General features: G+C 43.3%; 1 protein-coding gene across 5 annotated transcripts in view; it reads left to right on the plus strand.

The window, feature by feature from the left end:
* bcl6aa (BCL6A transcription repressor a) overlaps nt 1-22,268 on the plus strand; it is a 63,256-nt gene that overhangs the window by 32,239 nt on the left and 8,749 nt on the right. The window contains exons 2-3 of one of the 5 annotated variants that reach the window (XM_029695389.1): nt 7,919-8,020; nt 17,527-17,698. In XM_029695389.1, the coding sequence (XP_029551249.1) occupies nt 7,919-8,020; nt 17,527-17,698 (274 nt within the window). Of the gene's footprint in view, nt 1-7,857; nt 8,021-12,866; nt 12,949-13,689; nt 13,806-17,340; nt 17,441-17,526; nt 17,699-22,268 lie in introns of those variants that run through there. The other 4 variants (XM_029695388.1, XM_029695390.1, XM_029695391.1 and 1 more) reach the window with 4 other exon arrangements.

The raw sequence follows: 22,268 nt of genomic DNA on the forward strand, positions 1-22,268 counted from the left end.
ACCAAACCCCCTGCCGTCCCCCCACACCAAGCCATCTGCCGTCCCCCCACACCAAGCCATCTGCTGTCCCCCCACACCAAACCCCCTGCCGTCCCCCACACCAAACCCCCTGCCGTCCCCCCACACCAAACCCCCTGCCGTCCCCCCACACCAAACCCCCTGCCGTCCCCCCACACCAAGCCATCTGCCGTCCCCCCACACCAAGCCCTCTGCCGTCCCCCCACACCAAACCCCCTGCCGTCCCCCCACACCAAACCCCCTGCCGTCCCCCCACACCAAACCCCCTGCCGTCCCCCCACACCAAGCCCCCTGCCGTCCCCCACACCAAACCCCCTGCCGTCCCCCCACACCAAACCCCCTGCCGTCCCCCCACACCAAGCCATCTGCCGTCCCGCCACACCAAACCCCTGCCGTCCCCCCACACCAAACCCCCTGCCGTCCCCCCACACCAAGCCCCCTGCCGTCCCCCCACACCAAGCCATCTGCCGTCCCCCCACACCAAGCCATCTGCCGTCCCCCCACACCAAGCCCCCTGCCGTCCCCCCACACCAAGCCATCTGCCGTCCCCCCACACCAAGCCATCTGCCGTCCCCCCACACCAAGCCCCCTGCTGTCCCCCCACACCAAACCCCCTGCCGTCCCCCCACACCAAACCCCCTGCCGTCCCCCCACACCAAGCCATCTGCCGTCCCCCCACACCAAGCCCTCTGCCGTCCCCCCACACCAAACCCCCTGCCGTCCCCCCACACCAAGCCATCTGCCGTCCCCCCACACCAAACCCCCTGCCGTCCCCCCACACCAAACCATCTGCCGTCCCCCCACACCAAGCCATCTGCCGTCCCCCCACACCAAACCCCTGCTGTCCCCCCACACCAAGCCATCTGCCGTCCCCCCACACCAAACCCCCTGCCGTCCCCCCACACCAAGCCCTCTGCCGTCCCCCCACACCAAGCCCTCTGCCGTCCACCCACACCAAGCCCTCTGCCGTCCCCCAACACCAAACCCCTTGCCGTCCCCCCACACCAAGCCCCGTGCCGTCCCCCCACACCAAGCCCTCTGCCGTCCCCCCACACCAAGCCCCCTGCCGCCCCCCCACACCAAACCATCTGCCGTCCCCCCACACCAAACCCCGTGCCGTCCCCCCACACCAAGCCCCCTGCCGTCCCCCCACACCAAACCCCGTGCCGTCCCCCCACACCAAGCCCCCTGCCGCCCCCCCCCACACCAAGCCCCCTGCCGCCCCCCCCACACCAAGCCCCCTGCCGTCCCCCCACACCAAACCCCGTGCCGTCCCCCCACACCAAACCCCCTGCCGTCCCCCCACACCAAACCCCCTGCCGTCCCCCCACACCAAACCCCCTGCCGTCCCCCCACACCAAACCCCGTGCCGCCCCCCCCCACACCAAGCCCCTGCCGTCCCCCCACACCAAACCCCCTGCTGTCCCCCCACACCAAGCCCCCTGCTGTCCCCCCACACCAAACCCCCTGCCGTCCCCCCACACCAAACCCCCTGCCGTCCCCCCACACCAAACCCCGTGCCGTCCCCCCACACCAAACCCCCTGCCGTCCCCCCACACCAAGCCCCCTGCCGTCCCCCCACACCAAGCCCCCTGCTGTTCCCCCACACCAAGCCCCCTGCTGTCCCCCCACACCAAGCCCCCTGCTGTCCCCCCACACCAAACCCCGTGCCGCCCCCCCCACACCAAACCCCGTGCCGCCCCCCCCCCCACACCAAACCCCGTGCCGTCCCCCCACACCAAACCCCTTGCCGTCCCCCCACACCAAACCCCCTGCTAACTACTCAGTTAATAAAGTAGAGAAATGAGGGTGCAGTAGGTATTGATTAGGAGGGTGCAGTAGGTATTGATTAGGAGAGGAGGGTGCAGTAGGTATTGATTAGGAGAGGAGGGTGCAGTAGGTATTGATTAGGAGAAGAGGGTGCAGTAGGTATTGATTAGGAGAGGAGGGTGCAGTAGGTATTGATTAGGAGAGGAGGGTGCAGTAGGTATTGATTAGGAGGGTGCAGTAGGTATTGATTAGGAGGGTGCAGTAGGTATTGATTAGGAGGGTGCAGTAGGTATTGATTAGGAGGGTGCAGTAGGTATTGATTAGGAGGGTGCAGTAGGTATTGATTAGGAGAGGAGGGTGCAGTAGGGATTGATTAGGAGAGGAGGGTGCAGTAGGTATTGATTAGGAGGGTGCAGTAGGTATTGATTAGGAGGGTGCAGTAGGTATTGATTAGGAGGGTGCAGTAGGTATTGATTAGGAGGGTGCAGTAGGTATTGATTAGGAGGGTGCAGTAGGTATTGATTAGGAGGTTGCAGTTGGTATTGATTAGGAGGGTGCAGTAGGTATTGATTAGGAGGGTGCAGTAGGTATTGATTAGGAGGGTGCAGTAGGTATTGATTAGGAGGTTGCAGTAGGTATTGATTAGGAGGGTGCAGTAGGTATTGATTAGGAGGGTGCAGTAGGTATTGATTAGGAGGGTGCAGTAGGTATTGATTAGGAGGGTGCAGTAGGTATTGATTAGGAGGGTGCAGTAGGTATTGATTAGGAGGGTGCAGTAGGTATTGATTAGGAGGGTGCAGTAGGTATTGATTAGGTAGCCCCTCCATCACCTTCCTCCATCTCCGTCTTACCTAAGTGGGTCATTTATTTAGTGTAGAATTGTTTGAGTAAAAGTTTGCCAAGGTTTTGCAGTAATTATCTCCATGGCTGTATCGCTATACCCAGCAGGGGGTCTCTTTCTTGTATTCTCTCTATAATGCATCAGCCCTGTGTTGGAGGGAGGCGCCTTAAACATCCCCCCAGTGGATTGGGAAAAAAGTTGACGCTGCTCTTTGTTTGGAGCAGAGACATAGCAGTGTCTTTATTTGGCAGTGCTGAATCGCTGATTGTTGTAATTATTTTGTAGCGGTTGGTTTTCTCCCGGTAGAGATTGGGAACACCTGGGATGCTTTTTAGTGGGACACCACAGCGGCATGCCCGGATAGATGGCCGGATGGATGAGAAGAGCTCCTCAGGGAGAAGTCTTTTAAAACAGGAAACGTGACGTCACATAAAGGTTAAGAAAAACAGCAATATCTTTCAAGAGTCCACCACTGGATTCACTTACTGCTTCCCCAAACAAAAGCTCCGGTGACTTTGAATGACGGTATAAACATGATATGATTATTATCATTCATTATAAAAGTTAACATGATGTCGTCGATATCCTTAATGACGGTATAAACATGATGTCATTGTTATCTTTGATTATAAAGTTAACATGATGTCGTCGATATCCTTAATGACGGTATAAACATGATGTCATTATTATCTTCGATTATAAAGTTAACATGATGTCGTCGATATCCTTAATGACGGTATAAACATGATGTCATTATTATCTTTGATTATAAAGTTAACATGATGTCGTCGATATCCTTAATGACGGTATAAACATGATGTCATTATTATCTTTGATTATAAAGTTAACATGCTCGCATTCTCCAAATCTAATTGAAAGTTTTGAAACCCTGGACAGGATGTGAGATGATGTCCACGACGTAGAGTGTGTTCCAAATGGCCACCTATTCCCTAAACAGTGCACTACTGTTCATAGGGCTCTGGTTTAAAGTAGTGCACTACTGGTCATTGGCTCTGGTCTAAAGTAGTGCACTACTGTTCATAGGGCTCTGGTCTAAAGTAGTGCACTACTGTTCATAGGGCTCTGGTCTAAAGTAGTGCACTACTGTTCATAGGGCTCTGGTTTAAAGTAGTGCACTACTGGTCATTGGCTCTGGTCTAAAGTAGTGCACTACTGTTCATAGGGCTCTGGTTTAAAGTAGTGCACTACTGGTCATTGGCTCTGGTCTAAAGTAGTGCACTACTGGTCATAGGGCTCTGGTTTAAAGTAGTGCACTACTGGTCATTGGCTCTGGTCTAAAGTAGTGCACTACTGGTCATTGGCTCTGGTTTAAAGTAGTGCACTACTGTTCATAGGGCTCTGGTTTAAAGTAGTGCACCACTGGTCATTGGCTCTGGTCTAAAGTAGTGCACTACTGGTCATTGGCTCTGGTTTAAAGTAGTGCACTACTGGTCATAGGGCTCTGGTTTATAGTAGTGCACTACTGGTCGTAGGGCTCTGGTCTAGAGTAGTGCACTACAAAGGGAATAGGGTGCCTTTTGGAAAGTACAGATAGAGAGCACATCTCGTTCCCCACCACAGGCCCAATCATAACTTCATCTAGTCAACAGTAATATAACTTGGTTAACCCAGAACTAAAATCTTGCATCATTTAGTCAGATGCTCGATGTTAACGTAGTCTATACACGAGATATTTGAAGTGACACAAATGAGTCATTCCATCGATTCAGTGCCTTTTGAGAAATTTATCTTTCACATAAATAGCACATTTTCAACTTGATCAAAAAAACATGTTTTCAATCTGGAGGTTAAATAAAACATGACTACAATAGGTGCCAAATAAAGGAACGAGTTGATGACAGGGTTGGTAACAGGGTTGATAACAGGGTTGATGACAGGGTTGATGACAGGGTTGATGACAGTGATGACAGGGTTGGTAACAGGGTTGATAACAGGGTTGATAACAGGGTTGATAACAGGGTTGATAACAGGGTTGATAACAGTGATGACAGGGTTGATAACAGGGTTGATAACAGGGTTGATAACAGGGTTGATAACAGGGTTGATGACAGGGTTGATAACAGGGTTGATGACAGTGATGACAGGGTTGGTAACAGTGATGACAGGGTTGATGACAGGGTTGATAACAGGGTTGATGACAGGGTTGATGACAGGGTTGATGACAGGGTTGATAACAGGGTTGATAACAGGGTTGATAACAGGTTTGATGACAGGGTTGATAACAGGGTTGATGACAGGGTTGATGACAGGGTTGATGACAGGGTTGATAACAGGGTTGATAACAGTGATGACAGGGTTGATAACAGGGTTGATGACAGGGTTGATAACAGGGTTGATAACAGGGTTGATGACAGGGTTGATAACAGGGTTGATAACAGGGTTGATAACAGTGATGACAGGGTTGATAACAGGGTTGATGACAGGGTTGATAACAGGGTTGATGACAGGGTTGATAACAGGGTTGATAACAGGGTTGATAACAGGGTTGATAACAGTGATGACAGGGTTGATAACAGGGTTGATGACAGGGTTGATAACAGGGTTGATAACAGGGTTGATAACAGTGATGACAGGGTTGATAACAGGGTTGATGACAGGGTTGATAACAGGGTTGATAACAGGGTTGATGACAGGGTTGATAACAGTGATGACAGGGTTGATGACAGGGTTGATAACAGGGTTGATGACAGGATTGATAACAGGGTTGATAACAGGGTTGATAACAGGGTTGATAACAGGGTTGATGACAGGGTTGATAACAGGGTTGATGACAGGGTTGATAACAGGGTTGATGACAGTGATGACAGGGTTGATGACAGGGTTGATAACAGGGTTGATGACAGGGTTGATAACAGGGTTGATGACAGGGTTGATAACAGGGTTGATAACAGGGTTGATGACAGTGATGACAGGGTTGATAACAGGGTTGATGACAGGGTTGATAACAGGGTTGATAACAGGGTTGATAACAGTGATGACAGGGTTGATAACAGGGTTGATGACAGGGTTGATGACAGGGTTGATAACAGGGTTGATAACAGGGTTGATGACAGGGTTGATAACAGGGTTGATAACAGGGGTGATAACAGGGTTGATGACAGGGTTGATAACAGGGTTGATAACAGGGTTGATGACAGTGATGACAGGGTTGATAACAGGGTTGATGACAGGGTTGATGACAGGGTTGATAACAGGGTTGGTAACAGGGTTGATGACAGGGTTGATGACAGGTTTGATGACAGGGTTGATGACAGAGTTGATGACAGTAAGGATGACAGGATTGATGACAGGAAGGATGACAGGATTGATGACAGTGATAACAGGGTTGATAACAGGGTTGATAACAGGGTTGGTAACAGGGTTGATGACAGGGTTGATAACAGGGTTGATGACAGTGATGATGACAGGGTTGATAACAGGGTTGATGACAGGAAGGATGACAGGGTTGATAACAGTGATGACAGGGTTGATAACAGGGTTGATAACAGGGTTGATAACAGGGTTGATGACAGGAAGGATGACAGGGTTGATAACAGTGATGACAGGGTTGATGACAGGAAGGATGACAGGGTTGATAACAGTGATGACAGGGTTGATGACAGGGTTGATGACAGGGTTGATGACAGGGTTGGTAACAGGGTTGATGACAGGGTTGATGACAGGGTTGATAACAGTGATGACAGGGTTGATAACAGGGTTGATGACAGGGTTGATGACAGTGATGACAGGGTTGATGACAGGGTTGATAACAGGACTGACGACAGGGTTGATGACAGGGTTGATAACAGTGATGACAGGGTTGATAACAGGGTTGATGACAGGGTTGATGACAGTGATGACAGGGATGATGACAGGGTTGATAACAGGACTGACGACAGGGTTGATGATTTCTTCTTAAATCAGCCATTAATCCCCTTGTGACAAGAGGAATAGAAGCTTGTTTTTAAAGTAATAGTTTCACCATATTAAAACTAGAGGTAACAGAGATTGACCTTAAAATGAGGGACAGACGTAAATTAATCACATGAAATAAATCATATTCTTCAGAAATTACTTTGTCAAAGCAACAAAATAAGTAGGGCTTTACAATGATAGTGAAATTTTGAGAAATGATGGGATTAAGAAAGTTAAAATCTTCCTGGAAGTGACACAGATTGAGGGAGGGACATGTTAAAATACTGAATTACTCTTCCTGGAAGTGACACAGATTGAGGGAGGGACATGTTAAAATATTGAATTTTGGCACTTTAGCAAGCCTTTATTCATATTAAAAAAAAGGTGATTTATTGAATTCTCCATGTGGTTTATGTTGAAGTACACGTCATTTAATATAACAGGCTTTTACATTCAATATTGGGGCACAATAAAAGGTACTTTTTTCCCCCCTGGAATGTAAATGTTTACAAAATAAAGTTTAGGTAACCTAGAATTAATATCCAAATAAATCTAAAGTATTTTATCAACAAGTTATTGAGTTCTATAGATACAACCTTCAAGCTTTTGTTTGTAAAATTAGTATTTAAATTTTTTTATTTTAAAACATTTACACAACAGTAGGTACAAGATTTACCACCGTCGCTATTTCTGTAGGCAGATTGTGTGTGTGTGTAGTTTACTAAAGGTTATAAACTCTCTGGCTCCTGTATCAACTCCGCTCTACCGCTACACAATGAACCGATACAGAGAGAGAGAGAGAGGCTGAGCGGAGTAGAGAACACGCTATTTATAGAACAACTCTTTTCCTGTCTTCACTCTCCTATCTACCTCTTGGGCCCGCTTGTTACAAAGAGAAAGTATCAAAATGTCTTTATCTTGTTTTGGGTGTGTGGGACTTACTGTAGAATGATACATAGTGATATATCGGTGTTAATTTTAGTTTCATTGTGTTACTTTTAAATTTATACAACTGTGTCAAACACTACATTGTAGAATAGATTATAGACATTCTGTAAATATATCATATATTTCATGAGATTGTGTGTAGGAGTATAAGACCATTCTGTAAGGAGAGGGGAGTGATAGGCCTCCTGGTCCTCTGGTCTTTCTTGTCATTTTTTTTTTAAAGAAAAATAAAAAAAAAGTACAACCATATCCCTTTAAATGTTAAGCGTTTGGCTCTATCGTGACCCTTGACCTAAAGCTAATAATGGTGTCCTAGTTTTCAGAACAGACATTCATCCTCACTTTGGTGGTCTGTGCACCACATGCACTTTGTTTTCGAGATGAATCTGATTCCAGATGTTTACATATGTCACCTTGTCTCCCCAGCCCAGCAGATGCTCCTCCTATGGCAGGGAGTGAACCGGATGAGAGAGGAGGCAGCAGCAGGACAGTCCATGATGTGGAGCCACCAGAGACACAGCTATCCAGGTGGACTAAAGAGTCATAGCCTGGTCCCAGGCCCCGGTTTGTGCTATCATGTTTGGTATGAAAAGGACAGGCAAGGAGTGACATGATAGCACAAACAGATTGGTACCCAGGCTAATAGAGTCCTCCTATAACCCTCATTAAAACTCAGGTCCTCAAACTACATTCAGCAATATGTAAATAAAACACTTCCTATAGCGACCAAAAATAGATACTTAGAGTATCATCACTAGGATATACTGTAGTAAATACAGGATATACTGTAGTAAATACAAGATATACTGTAGTAAATACAGGATATACTGTAGTAAATACAAGATATACTGTAGTAAATACAGAATATACTGAGTAAATACAAGATATACTGTAGTAAATACAAGATATACTGTAGTAAATAGACGCAATATTGTAATAAATACAGGATATACTGTAGTAAATACAGGATATACTGTAGTAAATACAGGATATGCTGTAGTAAATACAGGATATACTGTAGTAAATACAAGATATACTGTAGTACATACAAGATATACTGTAGTAAATACAGGATATACTGTAGTAAATACAAGATATACTGTACTAAATACAGGATATACTGTAGTAAATACAGGATATACTGTAGTAAATACAAGATATACTGTAGTAAATACAAGATATACTGTAGTACATACAGGATATACTGTAGTAAATAGATGCAATATTGTAATAAATAGAGGATATACTGTAGTAAATACAGGATATACTGTAGTAAATACAGGATATACAGGATATACTGTAGTAAATTCAAGATATACTGTAGTAAATAGAGGATATACTGTAGTAAATACAGGATATACAGGATATACTGTAGTAAATACAGGATATACTGTAGTAAATACAGGATATACTGTAGTAAATACAGGATATACTGTAGTAAATAGATTATCATCACTAGGCTATACTGTAATAAATAGAGGAAATGCTGTAGTAAATAGAGGATATACGGTAATAAATAGAGGATATACGGTAATAAATAGAGGATATACTGTAATAAATAGATGATATAATGTGGGAAATAGAGGAAATACAGTAATAAATAGAGGACATACGGTAATAAATAGAGGAAATACAGTAATAAATAGATGATATAATGTGGGAAATAGAGGAAATACAGTAATAAATAGAGGATATACGGTAATAAATAGAGGATATACGGTAATAAATAGAGGAAATACAGTAATAAATAGAGGAAATACAGTAATAAATAGATGATATACGGTAATAAATAGAGGATATACGGTAATAAATAGAGGAAATACAGTAATAAATAGAGGATATACGGTAATAAATAGAGGAAATACAGTAATAAATAGAGGATATACGGTAATAAATAGAGGAAATACAGTAATAAATAGAGGATATACGGTAATAAATAGAGGAAATACAGTAATAAATAGAGGATATAATGTGGGAAATAGAGCGTCATCACAGTCTTGGATGGACTGTGACCAGAAATCAGACCAATTTCTTTCTTGACAATCCAATTATTAGCCAAATTGGCCCAGGTGTACTACATAGTGAATAGGGTGTACTATATAGTGAATAGGGTGCACTATATAGTGAATAGGGTGCCATTTGAGTCACTGAAATAATAGAGTATGATCACAGGGCTGCGGGCTGCGTACCAAACAACCAATGAATGTTGCTGCCAATACATGCTCCACTCCCATCCTAAAAAAAAAAAACAGCAACACATTCCATAATTTCAGTTGCCTGCTGGTACAGCAACTCTCTACGTTTGCTTTAGAGGATGTTTTGTTGTCCACTTCACACACCATTAAGACAAAAAAACAAGAAGGAAAAGTGAAGCTGAAGAATCTATTTTAGTTGTCACTCAGTATTAACACTTCTATATGCCACATGCTGGAACTTAAAATAAACATCAGAAAGAACACATTTATTAAAGTTCTGTTTTTTTTATTTATTTTGTTTTCATTCCAAACATACATTTTCCAATTCTAAGAGGGTGTATAGCAAAATAAAAAATGATTATATATATATATATATAATTGGTTAAATAACCTACATAAATAAATATTACCCTTAAACTGTCCTCCATACATTGGCATACACCTTACTTTAAAAGTACTTTCTTAAAATAAACGTTTATATCAATTGCACAAAAAGAGTGAACCGGGTTAAAGTTACCAGCGTACAAACCTCCCACGTATTGCTCAAAGTTCAGACAGACAGACAGACAGGCAGACAGACAGGCAGGCAGGCAGGCAGACAGACAGACAGACAGACAGACAGGCAGGCAGACAGACAGACAGACAGACAGGCAGGCAGGCAGACAGACAGACAGACAGGCAGGCAGGCAGGCAGACAGACAGACAGACAGACAGACAGACAGACAGACAGACAGACAGGTAACTAGGAGTGGGAGTGGCTGGCTGAAAAGATCCTCAAGGAAATAGCTCATTGCAAGTTTATTACCGAAATGGCAACGCGATGAATATCCTCAGCATAAAGTTAGTTATGGTTTAGGCTATTATTGTAAAGCACCGGGTTACTTACTGTATAGCACTTTGAGACAACGGCTAATGTAAAAAGGAGTTTATAAAATACATTGTTATTTCGAGGTTATGTCTATTTGTAAATGAATACAAAGTGACCTAATTAAAGGAGATGATTTTATAAAACCGATTATTAGATGTGATTCCACGAGGCATAATGTTCTGTGCAAATGGGACCCACATGTCTTTTCTTTAGGCCTAACTTCAATAACCCCATAATCATTCAAATGGGAACTAAAAAAATAAAGGTGACACAAGTTTTACTTTTATGCACCCATGACGCAGTAGCCTGTATTTTTGGAAAGCTGCGCGTCTTGTCAACAAAAACCGATGTTATTTCGATAGGCGTTTAGCCAGACGCATTTCATTTTAATATGCACTTACGCGTTGCACACTTGATTTAATTTGTGGGGGCAAGCCGGGCTACTGTCTGTTTTGACATGTAGGCCACAATTCATCACACAACAGGTGAATTAATGTATAGTTGATACAATGATGATTCTCGATCCACTGTAAAGCTTAGAGCCTTTCACTTCACTTCAACCGTAAATGATTTGCAGTGTTAGATCCACATCAAAATCTTATTTCAATTCCACGAGTAGGCTATTAGAGTTGCCCCCCCCCCCCCACCTTCTGAGAGCGCCTTGCATTGGACTTATTTAGGAGCGCTGGTGTTCATGGCGTTAAGGGGTTTGAAATTCAGGGTCGGCCTCGACCTTGACTAAACGACCTGAGTGGTTCACACTTTAAACAGTATCCTAACTGGTTAGATTCTCTCTGATCTGGACTAAGAACAAGGGCCAATGAAATATTTGTCCTGTTAGAATAACAGGCTAATATTAGGTAAAAAGTAGTCGATAAACGTTCGGCGCTGTGTTGGCCCCATGGCCTCTAGGTTTAATATTCCGCAGGTAGGCGAAGTGTCTGTGTTTATTCATTAACAACAACATGTATCAACTATCCTAATTGCAGACTATTTGTCTTTATTCATTTTGAAGGTTAATACGAGTTGTAAAGGACATGTAGACTACTTTTGTGTGACATTAAATAATACTTTATACCAATGTTATTCCAATACTATGCCTAGGGTTTTTCATTCGTAATTTGAACATGTTTTGTTGTTGGTTAGATTACGTAATTGAATTTGGGAAGTTTGCTGAGGGGTATATTGCCCAACATTGGCTGCTGACGGATGTCAGAGAGAGAGAGAGACCGTAAATAGTTCATGCATTGCATAGCAGCGGACGGCTGCGGTTATATAGGACAAACTGCATAGCAATGAACCCGTTGTTAGCCTATAGAGGTTATGGTCAAAACGACCGCAATAACCTACATTACTAAACAAATGGAAACGATTATAAAACGGTCAGCATACCAAAGCTTTTCCTATGTCAAACGGATATATATATATTTTTAAATCACCAAAAGGAAGAAGTTCGATTACAATAATTAATCTATTGATTAAATGACATTATAGACTAGTTATTGCACCCACAACAGAATGCATTATGTTCTCTATGGTGCGCAAATGGCTAGTTTCTAGTAGATTTAAGCTATTTCTCACAGCAAATAGATTAACGTTACAGCTTCCTTTCTCACACTGAACACTACCACTGTGACAAACATCTAGTCAGATAAACCTGGCAACACAAAGGCTACAGCAATAGACAATCCTAGTGATTATTAAGAGAGTTTTCAAGCAAAATGTCTTTAGTTCACAAATATAATCCCATCCCAAACAAACCCTTGTGATGATTTGCCAGCGGTCCAGAGAAATGAAGGTAGAGACTGGGGATGGGGATGGGGGTTAAAAATGCATTTTCTCTGCAGGAGAAGCAACAAAAAGAAATGAAATGTAACTACTATCAGAACTATTAGGCCTGTACAACGCGTGTCCGAGTGAATAAGCAGTCCAGTTGGGTTGTGTGTAGGTAATGTCTGTGGGTTTCATAAAGGGGAAAGGGGACATGGAATAGGACATGAGTTGTGTGAATGTAGGGGCTGGACTACGAGGCAGGGGACGACGTAGGCAACTCTACCATGTGACCGTCTAGCTCTGGGACAATCCAAAAGTAGGGGGGATACAAACAACCATACTCCATTTCTATTCAAATATACTCAAATACTATCAAATCTACAATAATAACAGTTTGCTTTTTGTAATAACCTTGTTCCATGAGTCATGTTGTATAAAACGCAGGGAAATGAAAATGCCAGAAAGAGGATTTGTCAGCGCGCATTAAAACCCGACTCTCCCCTGGTCTCTGAAAGTGGTATCGCCACCAGCTCAAATTCTGAGAATTGAGCTCCTCTGATTCTTAGAACTGGGCTTCTTAGAAGTGGTGATGCAAGAAGTTTCTAGGAAAGCAATACCAGGTGATATTTTTCAAAAATTATTTTTCCTCCCTATGTCATTTGGCGCGAAGTTGTAGTGTTGGTTGCAGGTGATGGTGTGGTGCTGTGTGTGTTTCTGAGTGTGTTTAGTCATATAAACCTAGGTGATTTTCAAGGTGCTTTTTGGTGGACTGTTTAGAGCCAGGTGACAGTGCTCTTGACATATGTGTTTGTGTAATAATATTCCGCTGTCTTCACTTCACTATACGGTTCTCGGTTCGCCTGCTGTCGGTTTGACAGTGGAGGCGTTGTGTTACTGTACTGTGCTGATCGCAAAACAGAAATGAGATTCCCGTGGTTGTTCTGTTAGACTGACTACTGTGCTGCTAATAATTAACTACGACTTCTTGTTCAACTAAATGCTGCTGCTGCTGCCTTTATTCTAAGCACAACTTGGTTTAGCTCTGACCTGGCTGGATTTACTGTATTTCTATTTAATATCAACGGTGTTGCACAGAAATCATTTCAGTGTTTATTATAGCGTGATTCCCATCCGCATAACTAAGTAAGTTGCACAGTGTGTTTGTGCTTGTGGCAGATGTGCAGGGAGTAGGTCTGTCAGGGATGTTATACTACATTATTATAGATATCCACACAGTCTTGGAGAAAATAATCAAACCGAACATCGGGATCTGGTTGCACCAGATATTGATCGTCTTGTTTCGCAGTTACACCCCCCCTCCTCTCCTCCTCCCCCCCCACACACACACACACCTCACGGAAATATGGTTTTTACTTTGTAGCTTTCCACAGCCTAGTTTACGAGCGCAAGTTTGTACCTGCGTGTTATCTGTCTGCAGCCAGGGATGGATGACTTTAGGCAACATGACAGCAGAACGGTACCATGTCGTTGTTCTACTATTTCCAATGGTTAACATGCACAACGTTGCAGCATTACAATGTATTTGTTTGCTAAGCTTCCATGCAAGAAGTCTGATTTAAAAATGTTTTTTTTAAAGTAGATTTGAAGTGTAGTGAAAGTAGTACCTTTTTGAATCTCTTCATCTGTGAATTTGATATGAAAAGTGAATAACCGAAAATACATATATATTTTTAGAATTGTAAAATCCTAAAGCAACAGTCGTAGGTGGGTTGTAGCCTGTGTTGACAGCTCAGAAGCCTGTTTACTTGTATACATGGTTCGGGTGGTGTCGAGTGGCAGGCAGCCTGAGACTTGGCATTGAGTCACAGTGATAGTACTTGTTCCAGTGAGTTATTGGCTCAACATGCTATTCCACGTGAAGAAAGTGTCATTTTAAAAACATGTATTACATTGGGGGGGAAATGGCGTAGTAAGTTATGGTACCCGTTAAAAAGCAGACTGTAGCCTAAACAAACTTTAAACAAGTGTTCTGAAAATATGCTCCAAGTCTTGTTGTGTGTTGCAATGAAATGATGTTATTGCCATAACACAGCGTTTCCTAACCTGGGTCCTGGGGACACCGCTGTATGCACGTTTTGATTTTTAACCTACACATTACAAATAATAATACAACGGGAGGATTCATGAGATGATTTGAATTAACTGAGTAGTGCTATAGGAGGGTAAAAAACCGAACTTGCACCCATTGGGGTCCCCAGGACCGTGTTTGGGAAACCCTGCCATAACGTGTTCTCTTGCGCCTGACTACCCGCTATTTTTATTGCGGAAGAGCACACACACACACACACACACACACACACTTCTAGGCTTACTTAATATATTGATGACATCTTGTGGTGTATCACATTTAAAAAAATTCATGGAGAAGTTTGCACTTTAATCTACCTTTTTGATTGCATGAAATATTTAAATGTCATTTATTGTTGTTAATAATAGTCAATCATTCAGACATCATCTGTCGGTGCACAGTAAAGTTAAATCTGGAAACGTTTTTTTACCTGTCGCGTTCATACATATTTGACATGCTCAACAACAACAACAAAAAGGTTCTCTCCATCTCAGATTATGTGTGAATAAATAAAGTGGTACGGTTGTTTTTTTTTTTTTTTTTTTTATTAACGATATCGCCGGGAAAATGTAACTCTGGAGTGTGGCGTTGATTCGGATGGAAAATAATCAACTTGGAATCCGATACAGAATGTTCAATACGTCAGAAGTGCCCCGATGATGGTACACGTTTTATAATTTAAAGACGCACCGCTTTATAATTTGTCATAGCCGGTGTGTCAACCAGACAGGGGGTGTAGTATACTGTACTCTTGGGAAGAAGTAGCCAGCACCTGGTGGTGTAGTATACTGTACTCTTGGGAAGAAGTAGCCAGCACCTGGTGGTGTAGTATACTGTACTCTTGGGAAGAAGTAGCCAACACCTGGTGGTGTAGTATACTGTACTCTTGGGACGAAGTAGCCAACACCTGGTGGTGTAGTATACTGTACTCTTGGGACGAAGTAGCCAACACCTGGTGGTGTAGTATACTGTACTCTTGGGACGAAGTAGCCAACACCTGGTGGTGTAGTATACTGTACTCTTGGGACGAAGTAGCCAACACCTGGTGGTGTAGTATACTGTACTCTTGGGAAGAAGTAGCCAACACCTGGGGGTGTAGTATACTGTACTCTTGGGAAGAAGTAGCCAACACCTGGTGGTGTAGTATACTGTACTCTTGGGAAGAAGTAGCCAACACCTGGTGGTGTAGTATACTGTACTCTTGGGAAGAAGTAGCCAGCACCTGGTGGTGTAGTATACTGTACTCTTGGGAAGAAGTAGCCAGCACCTGGTGGTGTAGTATACTGTACTCTTGGGAAGAAGTAGCCAACACCTGGTGGTGTAGTATACTGTACTCTTGGGACGAAGTAGCCAACACCTGGTGGTGTAGTATACTGTACTCTTGGGACGAAGTAGCCAACACCTGGTGGTGTAGTATACTGTACTCTTGGGACGAAGTAGCCAACACCTGGTGGTGTAGTATACTGTACTCTTGGGACGAAGTAGCCAACACCGGGTGGTGTAGTATACTGTACTCTTGGGACGAAGTAGCCAGCACCTGGTGGTGTAGTATACTGTACTCTTGGGAAGAAGTAGCCAGCACCTGGTGGTGTAGTATACTGTACTCTTGGGACGAAGTAGCCAACACCTGGTGGTGTAGTATACTGTACTCTTGGGACGAAGTAGCCAACACCTGGTGGTGTAGTATACTGTACTCTTGGGACGAAGTAGCCAACACCTGGTGGTGTAGTATACTGTACTCTTGGGACGAAGTAGCCAACACCTGGTGGTGTAGTATACTGTACTCTTGGGACGAAGTAGCCAACACCTGGTGGTGTAGTATACTGTACTCTTGGGACGAAGTAGCCAACACCGGGTGGTGTAGTATACTGTACTCTTGGGACGAAGTAGCCAACACCTGGGGGTGTAGTATACTGTACTCTTGGGACGAAGTAGCCAACACCTGGGGGTGTAGTATACTGTACTCTTGGGACGAAGTAGCCAGCACCTGGTGGTGTAGTATACTGTACTCTTGGGACGAAGTAGCCAGCACCTGGTGGTGTAGTATACTGTACTCTTGGGACGAAGTAGCCAACACCTGGTGGTGTAGTATACTGTACTCTTGGGACGAAGTAGCCAACACCTGGTGGTGTAGTATACTGTACTCTTGGGACGAAGTAGCCAACACCTGGTGGTGTAGTATACTGTACTCTTGGGACGAAGTAGCCAACACCTGGTGGTGTAGTATACTGTACTCTTGGGAAGAAGTAGCCAGCACCTGGTGGTGTAGTATACTGTACTCTTGGGAAGAAGTAGCCAACACCTGGTGGTGTAGTATACTGTACTCTTGGGACGAAGTAGCCAACACCTGGTGGTGTAGTATACTGTACTCTTGGGACGAAGTAGCCAACACCTGGTGGTGTAGTATTTCTCAACTATATCATGACCAGCTCTGTTTTCCATGCTGAATGTAACAGTATTGCTATGTGACATTGTTAAATGATGAGCGGCCACATAACCACAGGCTTTGACTGCCTTATGCAGGGCTAGACTTTCTGAATAAGGCTATAATTCATCCTCGACATTCAAGTTTGAGTGGCAACAATAAAGAAATCAAGTGTTCTCCCACTTTCTCAACAGAAAATGTTACTCGAATGCCTCCATACTTTATGCTGTTCAATGGCGCTACCTATTGGCTGCAAACCTCTACTGCAATCAGGGATATGGTGAGAAGAGATGCGGGCAATTTCCTATATTAAAATAACAAACATTTTAAAAGATGAAAAAATAAAAAGACCCAGCCTTCCTTCCATGGTTTCTCTTGTATATCTTAATGTGTCTGGTTAAACTACTGCCTCTGGACCAGGGCTGTCACACCCTGTAGATGTTCGCTCCAACCCCAGTTGTAACTAACCTGATTTCATTTGATCAATCAGGTGTGCTAGATTAGTGTAACCTTCAGGAGGGTAACTCTCCAGGAACAGGGTTGGAGAACTCTCCATGTTGAACTATATTCCACCGGTTTTCACCTCCAAAAATAGCAGGTATTTAATAACCAGTATATAAACTGTATATCCATGGCTCTGACCAGGGAAATTTCCTTTTTTGTCATTTTTTTTTTTCTTCCCAGAGCTCGACAAAATGGCTTGCACAGCAGACAGCTGTATCCAATTCACTCGTCACGCCAGCGACGTGCTGCTGAACCTCAACCGGCTACGTAGCCGGGACATCCTCACAGACGTCACCATCCTGGTCAGCAGGCAGCAGTTCCGCGCTCACAAGACGGTCCTCATGGCCTGCAGGTGTGTTGACTTCAGGTCCTAGTGTGTGTAGCAGTCTGTTTGTGCCATCATGCCTATCCTTGTCATGGCCAAACAGGGTTTTTTTTTTGTTTGTTGACATGACAAGGAGTTGACACGCTAGCACAAACAGATTTAGCACCAGGCTCTGTCTCACTTTTGCCTCCACTTTCTGTCACGCTTGAACCCAGGTTTGCATGTTGCTGTTCTGTACATGGCATGGTATTTAAAGTCCCTTTCCTGTCTCTGTCTCTCACACTGTTCTGTACATGGCATGGTATTTAAAGTCCCTTTCCTGTCTCTGTCTCTCACACTGTTCTGTACATGGCATGGTATTTAAAGTCCCTTTCCTGTCTCTGTCTCTCTCTCTCACACTGTTCTGTACATGGCATGGTATTTAAAGTCCCTTTCCTGTCTCTGTCTCTCTCTCTCACACTGTTCTGTACATGGCATGGTATTTAAAGTCCCTTTCCTGTCTCTGTCTCTCTCTCTCACACTGTTCTGGGCCCGGTTTCCGGAACTTAGGCTTACTAGTGTTTTAACGATGCATGCTGTTCTACAACGGCCGAAGATGTAACATCAAATGTATTTATAAAGCCCTTCTTACATCAGCTGATATCTCAAAGTGCTGTACAGAAACCCAGCCTAAAACCCCCAAACAGCAAGCAATGCAGGTGTAGAAGCACAGGTTTTTTCCAAAACACAACGCGAGAGAAGGTTCACTGGGTGCGTCGTTGAGGCATGTGTTGATGTTGATAGGATGGAAAGGAAACACTGCTCACTGACTAGATACCTAGTCACTTTACCCTGCCTTCATGTACATATCTACCTCAAATACCTTATTATTATCTATCCTGATGCCTAGTCACTTTACCCTGCCTTCATGTACATATCTACCTCAAATACCTTATTATTATCTATCCTGATGTCTAGTCACTTTACCCTGCCTTCATGTACATATCTACCTCAAATACCTTATTATTATCTATCCTGATGCCTAGTCACTTTACCCTGCCTTCATGTTCATATCTACCTCAAATACCTTATTACTATCTATCCTGATGCCTAGTCACTTTACCCTGCCTTCATGTACATATCTACCTCAAATACCTTATTATTATCTATCCTGATGTCTAGTCACTTTACCCTGCCTTCATGTACATATCTACCTCAAATACCTTATTATTATCTATCCTGATGCCTAGTCACTTTACCCTGCCTTCATGTACATATCTACCTCAAATACCTTATTATTATCTATCCTGATGTCTAGTCACTTTACCCTGCCTTCATGTACATATCTACCTCAAATACCTTATTACTATCTATCCTGATGCCTAGTCACTTTACCCTGCCTTCATGTATATATCTACCTTATTATTATCTATCCTGATGTCTAGTCACTTTACCCTGCCTTCATGTACATATCTACCTCAAATACCTTATTAAAAATATAAATGTAACATGCAACAATTTCAAATATTTTACAGAGTTACAGTTCATATAAGGAAATCAGTCCATTGAAATAAATTAATTAGGTCCTAATCTATGGATTTCACATGACTGGACAGAAGTGCAGCCATGGGTGGGTCTTTGGAGGGCACTCGGGAGCCAGTCCCAGCCAATCAATGAGCTTTTTCCCCACAAAATAGCTTTATTACAGACAGAAATACTCAGTGTACAGCGTGCATGGCATCGTGTGGGCGAGCGGCCATCACCTCATGTTTCAGCATGATGAGCACGGTCCCATGGCACAAGGATCTGTACACAATTCCTGGAAGCTTAAAAATGTCCCAGTTCTTCCATGGCCTGCACACTCACCAGACATGTCACCCATGTTTGGAGATACTCTGGATTGACCTGTACGACACTTCCCGCCAATGTCCAGCAAATATCGCACAGCCTTTTGAAGAAGAGTGGGACAACATTCCACAATCAACAGCCTGATCAACTCCTATGTGAAGGAGATGTGCATGAGGCTAATGGTGGTCACACCAGATACTGATCCAATCCCTTACTTATTATTATCTTAAGGTATCTCTGACCAACAAATGCATATCTGTATTCCCTTTCCCGGTCATGTGAAATCCATAGATTTGTTCAGTAATAGTTGGTGCTATTGCCATATACACACACACACACACACGTCAAATCCACTCCGATCCCCACGTAGGGATAAGGTCATACACACTTCCAGGACTATTGATGAACTAACTGCCTAGGTTACTCTGAGGCAAGGGGAAGGAATTCATTCAATGATGCATCGTGATCATAGTGACCTTAAATGATGAATTGTTTTAAAATGTGGGGGGGGAAAAAGTGGGAAGGTGCAACAAAACAATTAGATTCATCATTGAAAAGGAAAGATGCAGCAACTTAAAAAAATATATATATATTATATATATATAAAATTCTACCTACTTGTATTGATAGGCACATCTCATTGGCACCGCCAGGTGACTAGTGTCCTTGCTAATCGTCTACCCTTATCCATATGGCCTATGTAGTTGTCCATTAAGTCTGTCATTGTTTTTGACGAAAGCCATTGATGAAGGCCTGAAATGTCAAGTTTAACATAATGTGGTCAATGGCTCCACCTAGTGGAAAACAATTCACAAGAGAACGGTAGAATTAACGGCCTAGGAAGGAAATGAGGGATTGTTATCATAGTGGACACTGTTGTATCCTATTAAAATGACCTGATTGTTACACACGTACCTACGTACATTCCTACACAAATGAAAACAATTGAAACGCAAAACAAAAACATTTGAAGTTATACAACTTATCTCGTCGCTTCAAATAACATTTGCAACCAGGAAAACGTATTTTCTGAATAGCCATTCAAGTTTTTCAAAAGTACTACTACAGAATATTTCTGTTTGAAAAAATAATTTAGCATTTTTTTTATTTTTAAACAAGGTTTCTCTTAAATCATTAAAGTGCAGTTCATTCTTGATCTCCCCTAAATCAGACTCGACACAGCCGCTCTTGTTCATCTAAATCAGACTCGACACAGCCGCTCTTGTTCATCTAAATCAGACTCGACACAGCCGCTCTTGTTCATCTAAATCAGACTCGACACAGCCACTCTTGTTCATCTAAATCAGACTCGACACAGCCGCTCTTGTTCATCTAAATCAGACTCGACACAGCCGCTCTTGTTCATCTAAATCAGACTCGACACAGCCACTCTTGTTCATCTAAATCAGACTCGACACAGCCGCTCTTGTTCATCTATAAAGGTGAACCACTCTATATATATTGCTAGAGGCAGTATCTCGGTTCTCAACACAGGGACATTTGAATTATTGTTAGGCGATGGGTGTCAGGGTTCGAGATGAGGTCGACAGTTCTATTGTAGCTATAAGGGTTAACTTGTGTTTGATCATGTTGACATTGCATCATAACTTGTTTCTAAAGGCGTTGTAGAGCAAATTCCTTTGTCCAAGGGTGTGTTTTATCCCAGTTGAAAACGTCTAGCGTGTCGATAACAGGGTCCCATAACCTGATCATTTCACTCTTCTGCCATATTTTCACCGGGATCCCAACCCATGTCTCCTTGAATAGCAAGGCTCCGATTTAGCTCCGATTTCAATAGTTAGCCCTATTTTACAACAAAACAAAAAACAACATTTAATTATTAAGTCTATTCTCCTAATTTCACATATTTCCAACATATATTCACATTTTATACTTGACAAGCAGCTCCCTCATTCCAGCTCTTGGCACAGATGGTCAACGGCTGTGTTGTCAATTTACGCGCGCGCTCAAGCAAACGTTCATATTGATAAATGTCACATTTTCAGTAGAAATTATCTCACACATGGTTGCTGACTACACGTGATTGGCAGAGCTCTTAGACTCTCTGATTGGTAAATCAGTCCCCAAGTGTGCAGAGCTCTTAGACTCTCTGATTGGTAAATCAGTCCCCAAGTGTGCAGAGCTCTTAGACTCTCTGATTGGTAAATCAGTCCCCAAGTGTGCAGAGCTCTTAGACTCTCTGATTGGTAAATCAGTCCCCAAGTGTGCAGAGCTCTTAGACTCTCTGATTGGTAAATCAGTCCCCAAGTGTGCAGAGCTCTTAGACTCTCTGATTGGTAAATCAGTCCCCAAGTGTGCAGAGCTCTTAGACTCTCTGATTGGTAAATCAGTCCCCAAGTGTGCAGAGCTCTTAGACTCCCACCCATAAGGAGATTCTAACATGTGTTATAAACTGGGTGGTTCGAGCCCTGTTTTATAAACAGCAATAAGGCACCTCGGGGGGTTTGTAGTAAATGGTCAAGCACTCCGCGTCGTGTCGTGACTAAGAACAGGCCTTTAGCCGTGATATATTGGCCATATACCACACCCCCTCGTGCCTTAGGGGTGCGAATACTTATGCGAATGTAATTTTTATGTATTTAATTTTTCAATAAATGAATACATTTCTTAACATCTTTTGACTTTGTCATTATGATGTATTGTGTTTTAGATGGGTGAGAATCTATTTAATCCGTCTTGAATTCAAGGCTGTAACACAACCAAAATGTGGGCTCGGTGAAGTGGGGGGGGGGGGGGGGGGGGTGTGAAT

The sequence above is a fragment of the Salmo trutta genome, chromosome 17 (assembly GCF_901001165.1).
Source record: "Salmo trutta chromosome 17, fSalTru1.1, whole genome shotgun sequence".
NCBI lineage: Eukaryota > Metazoa > Chordata > Actinopteri > Salmoniformes > Salmonidae > Salmo > Salmo trutta.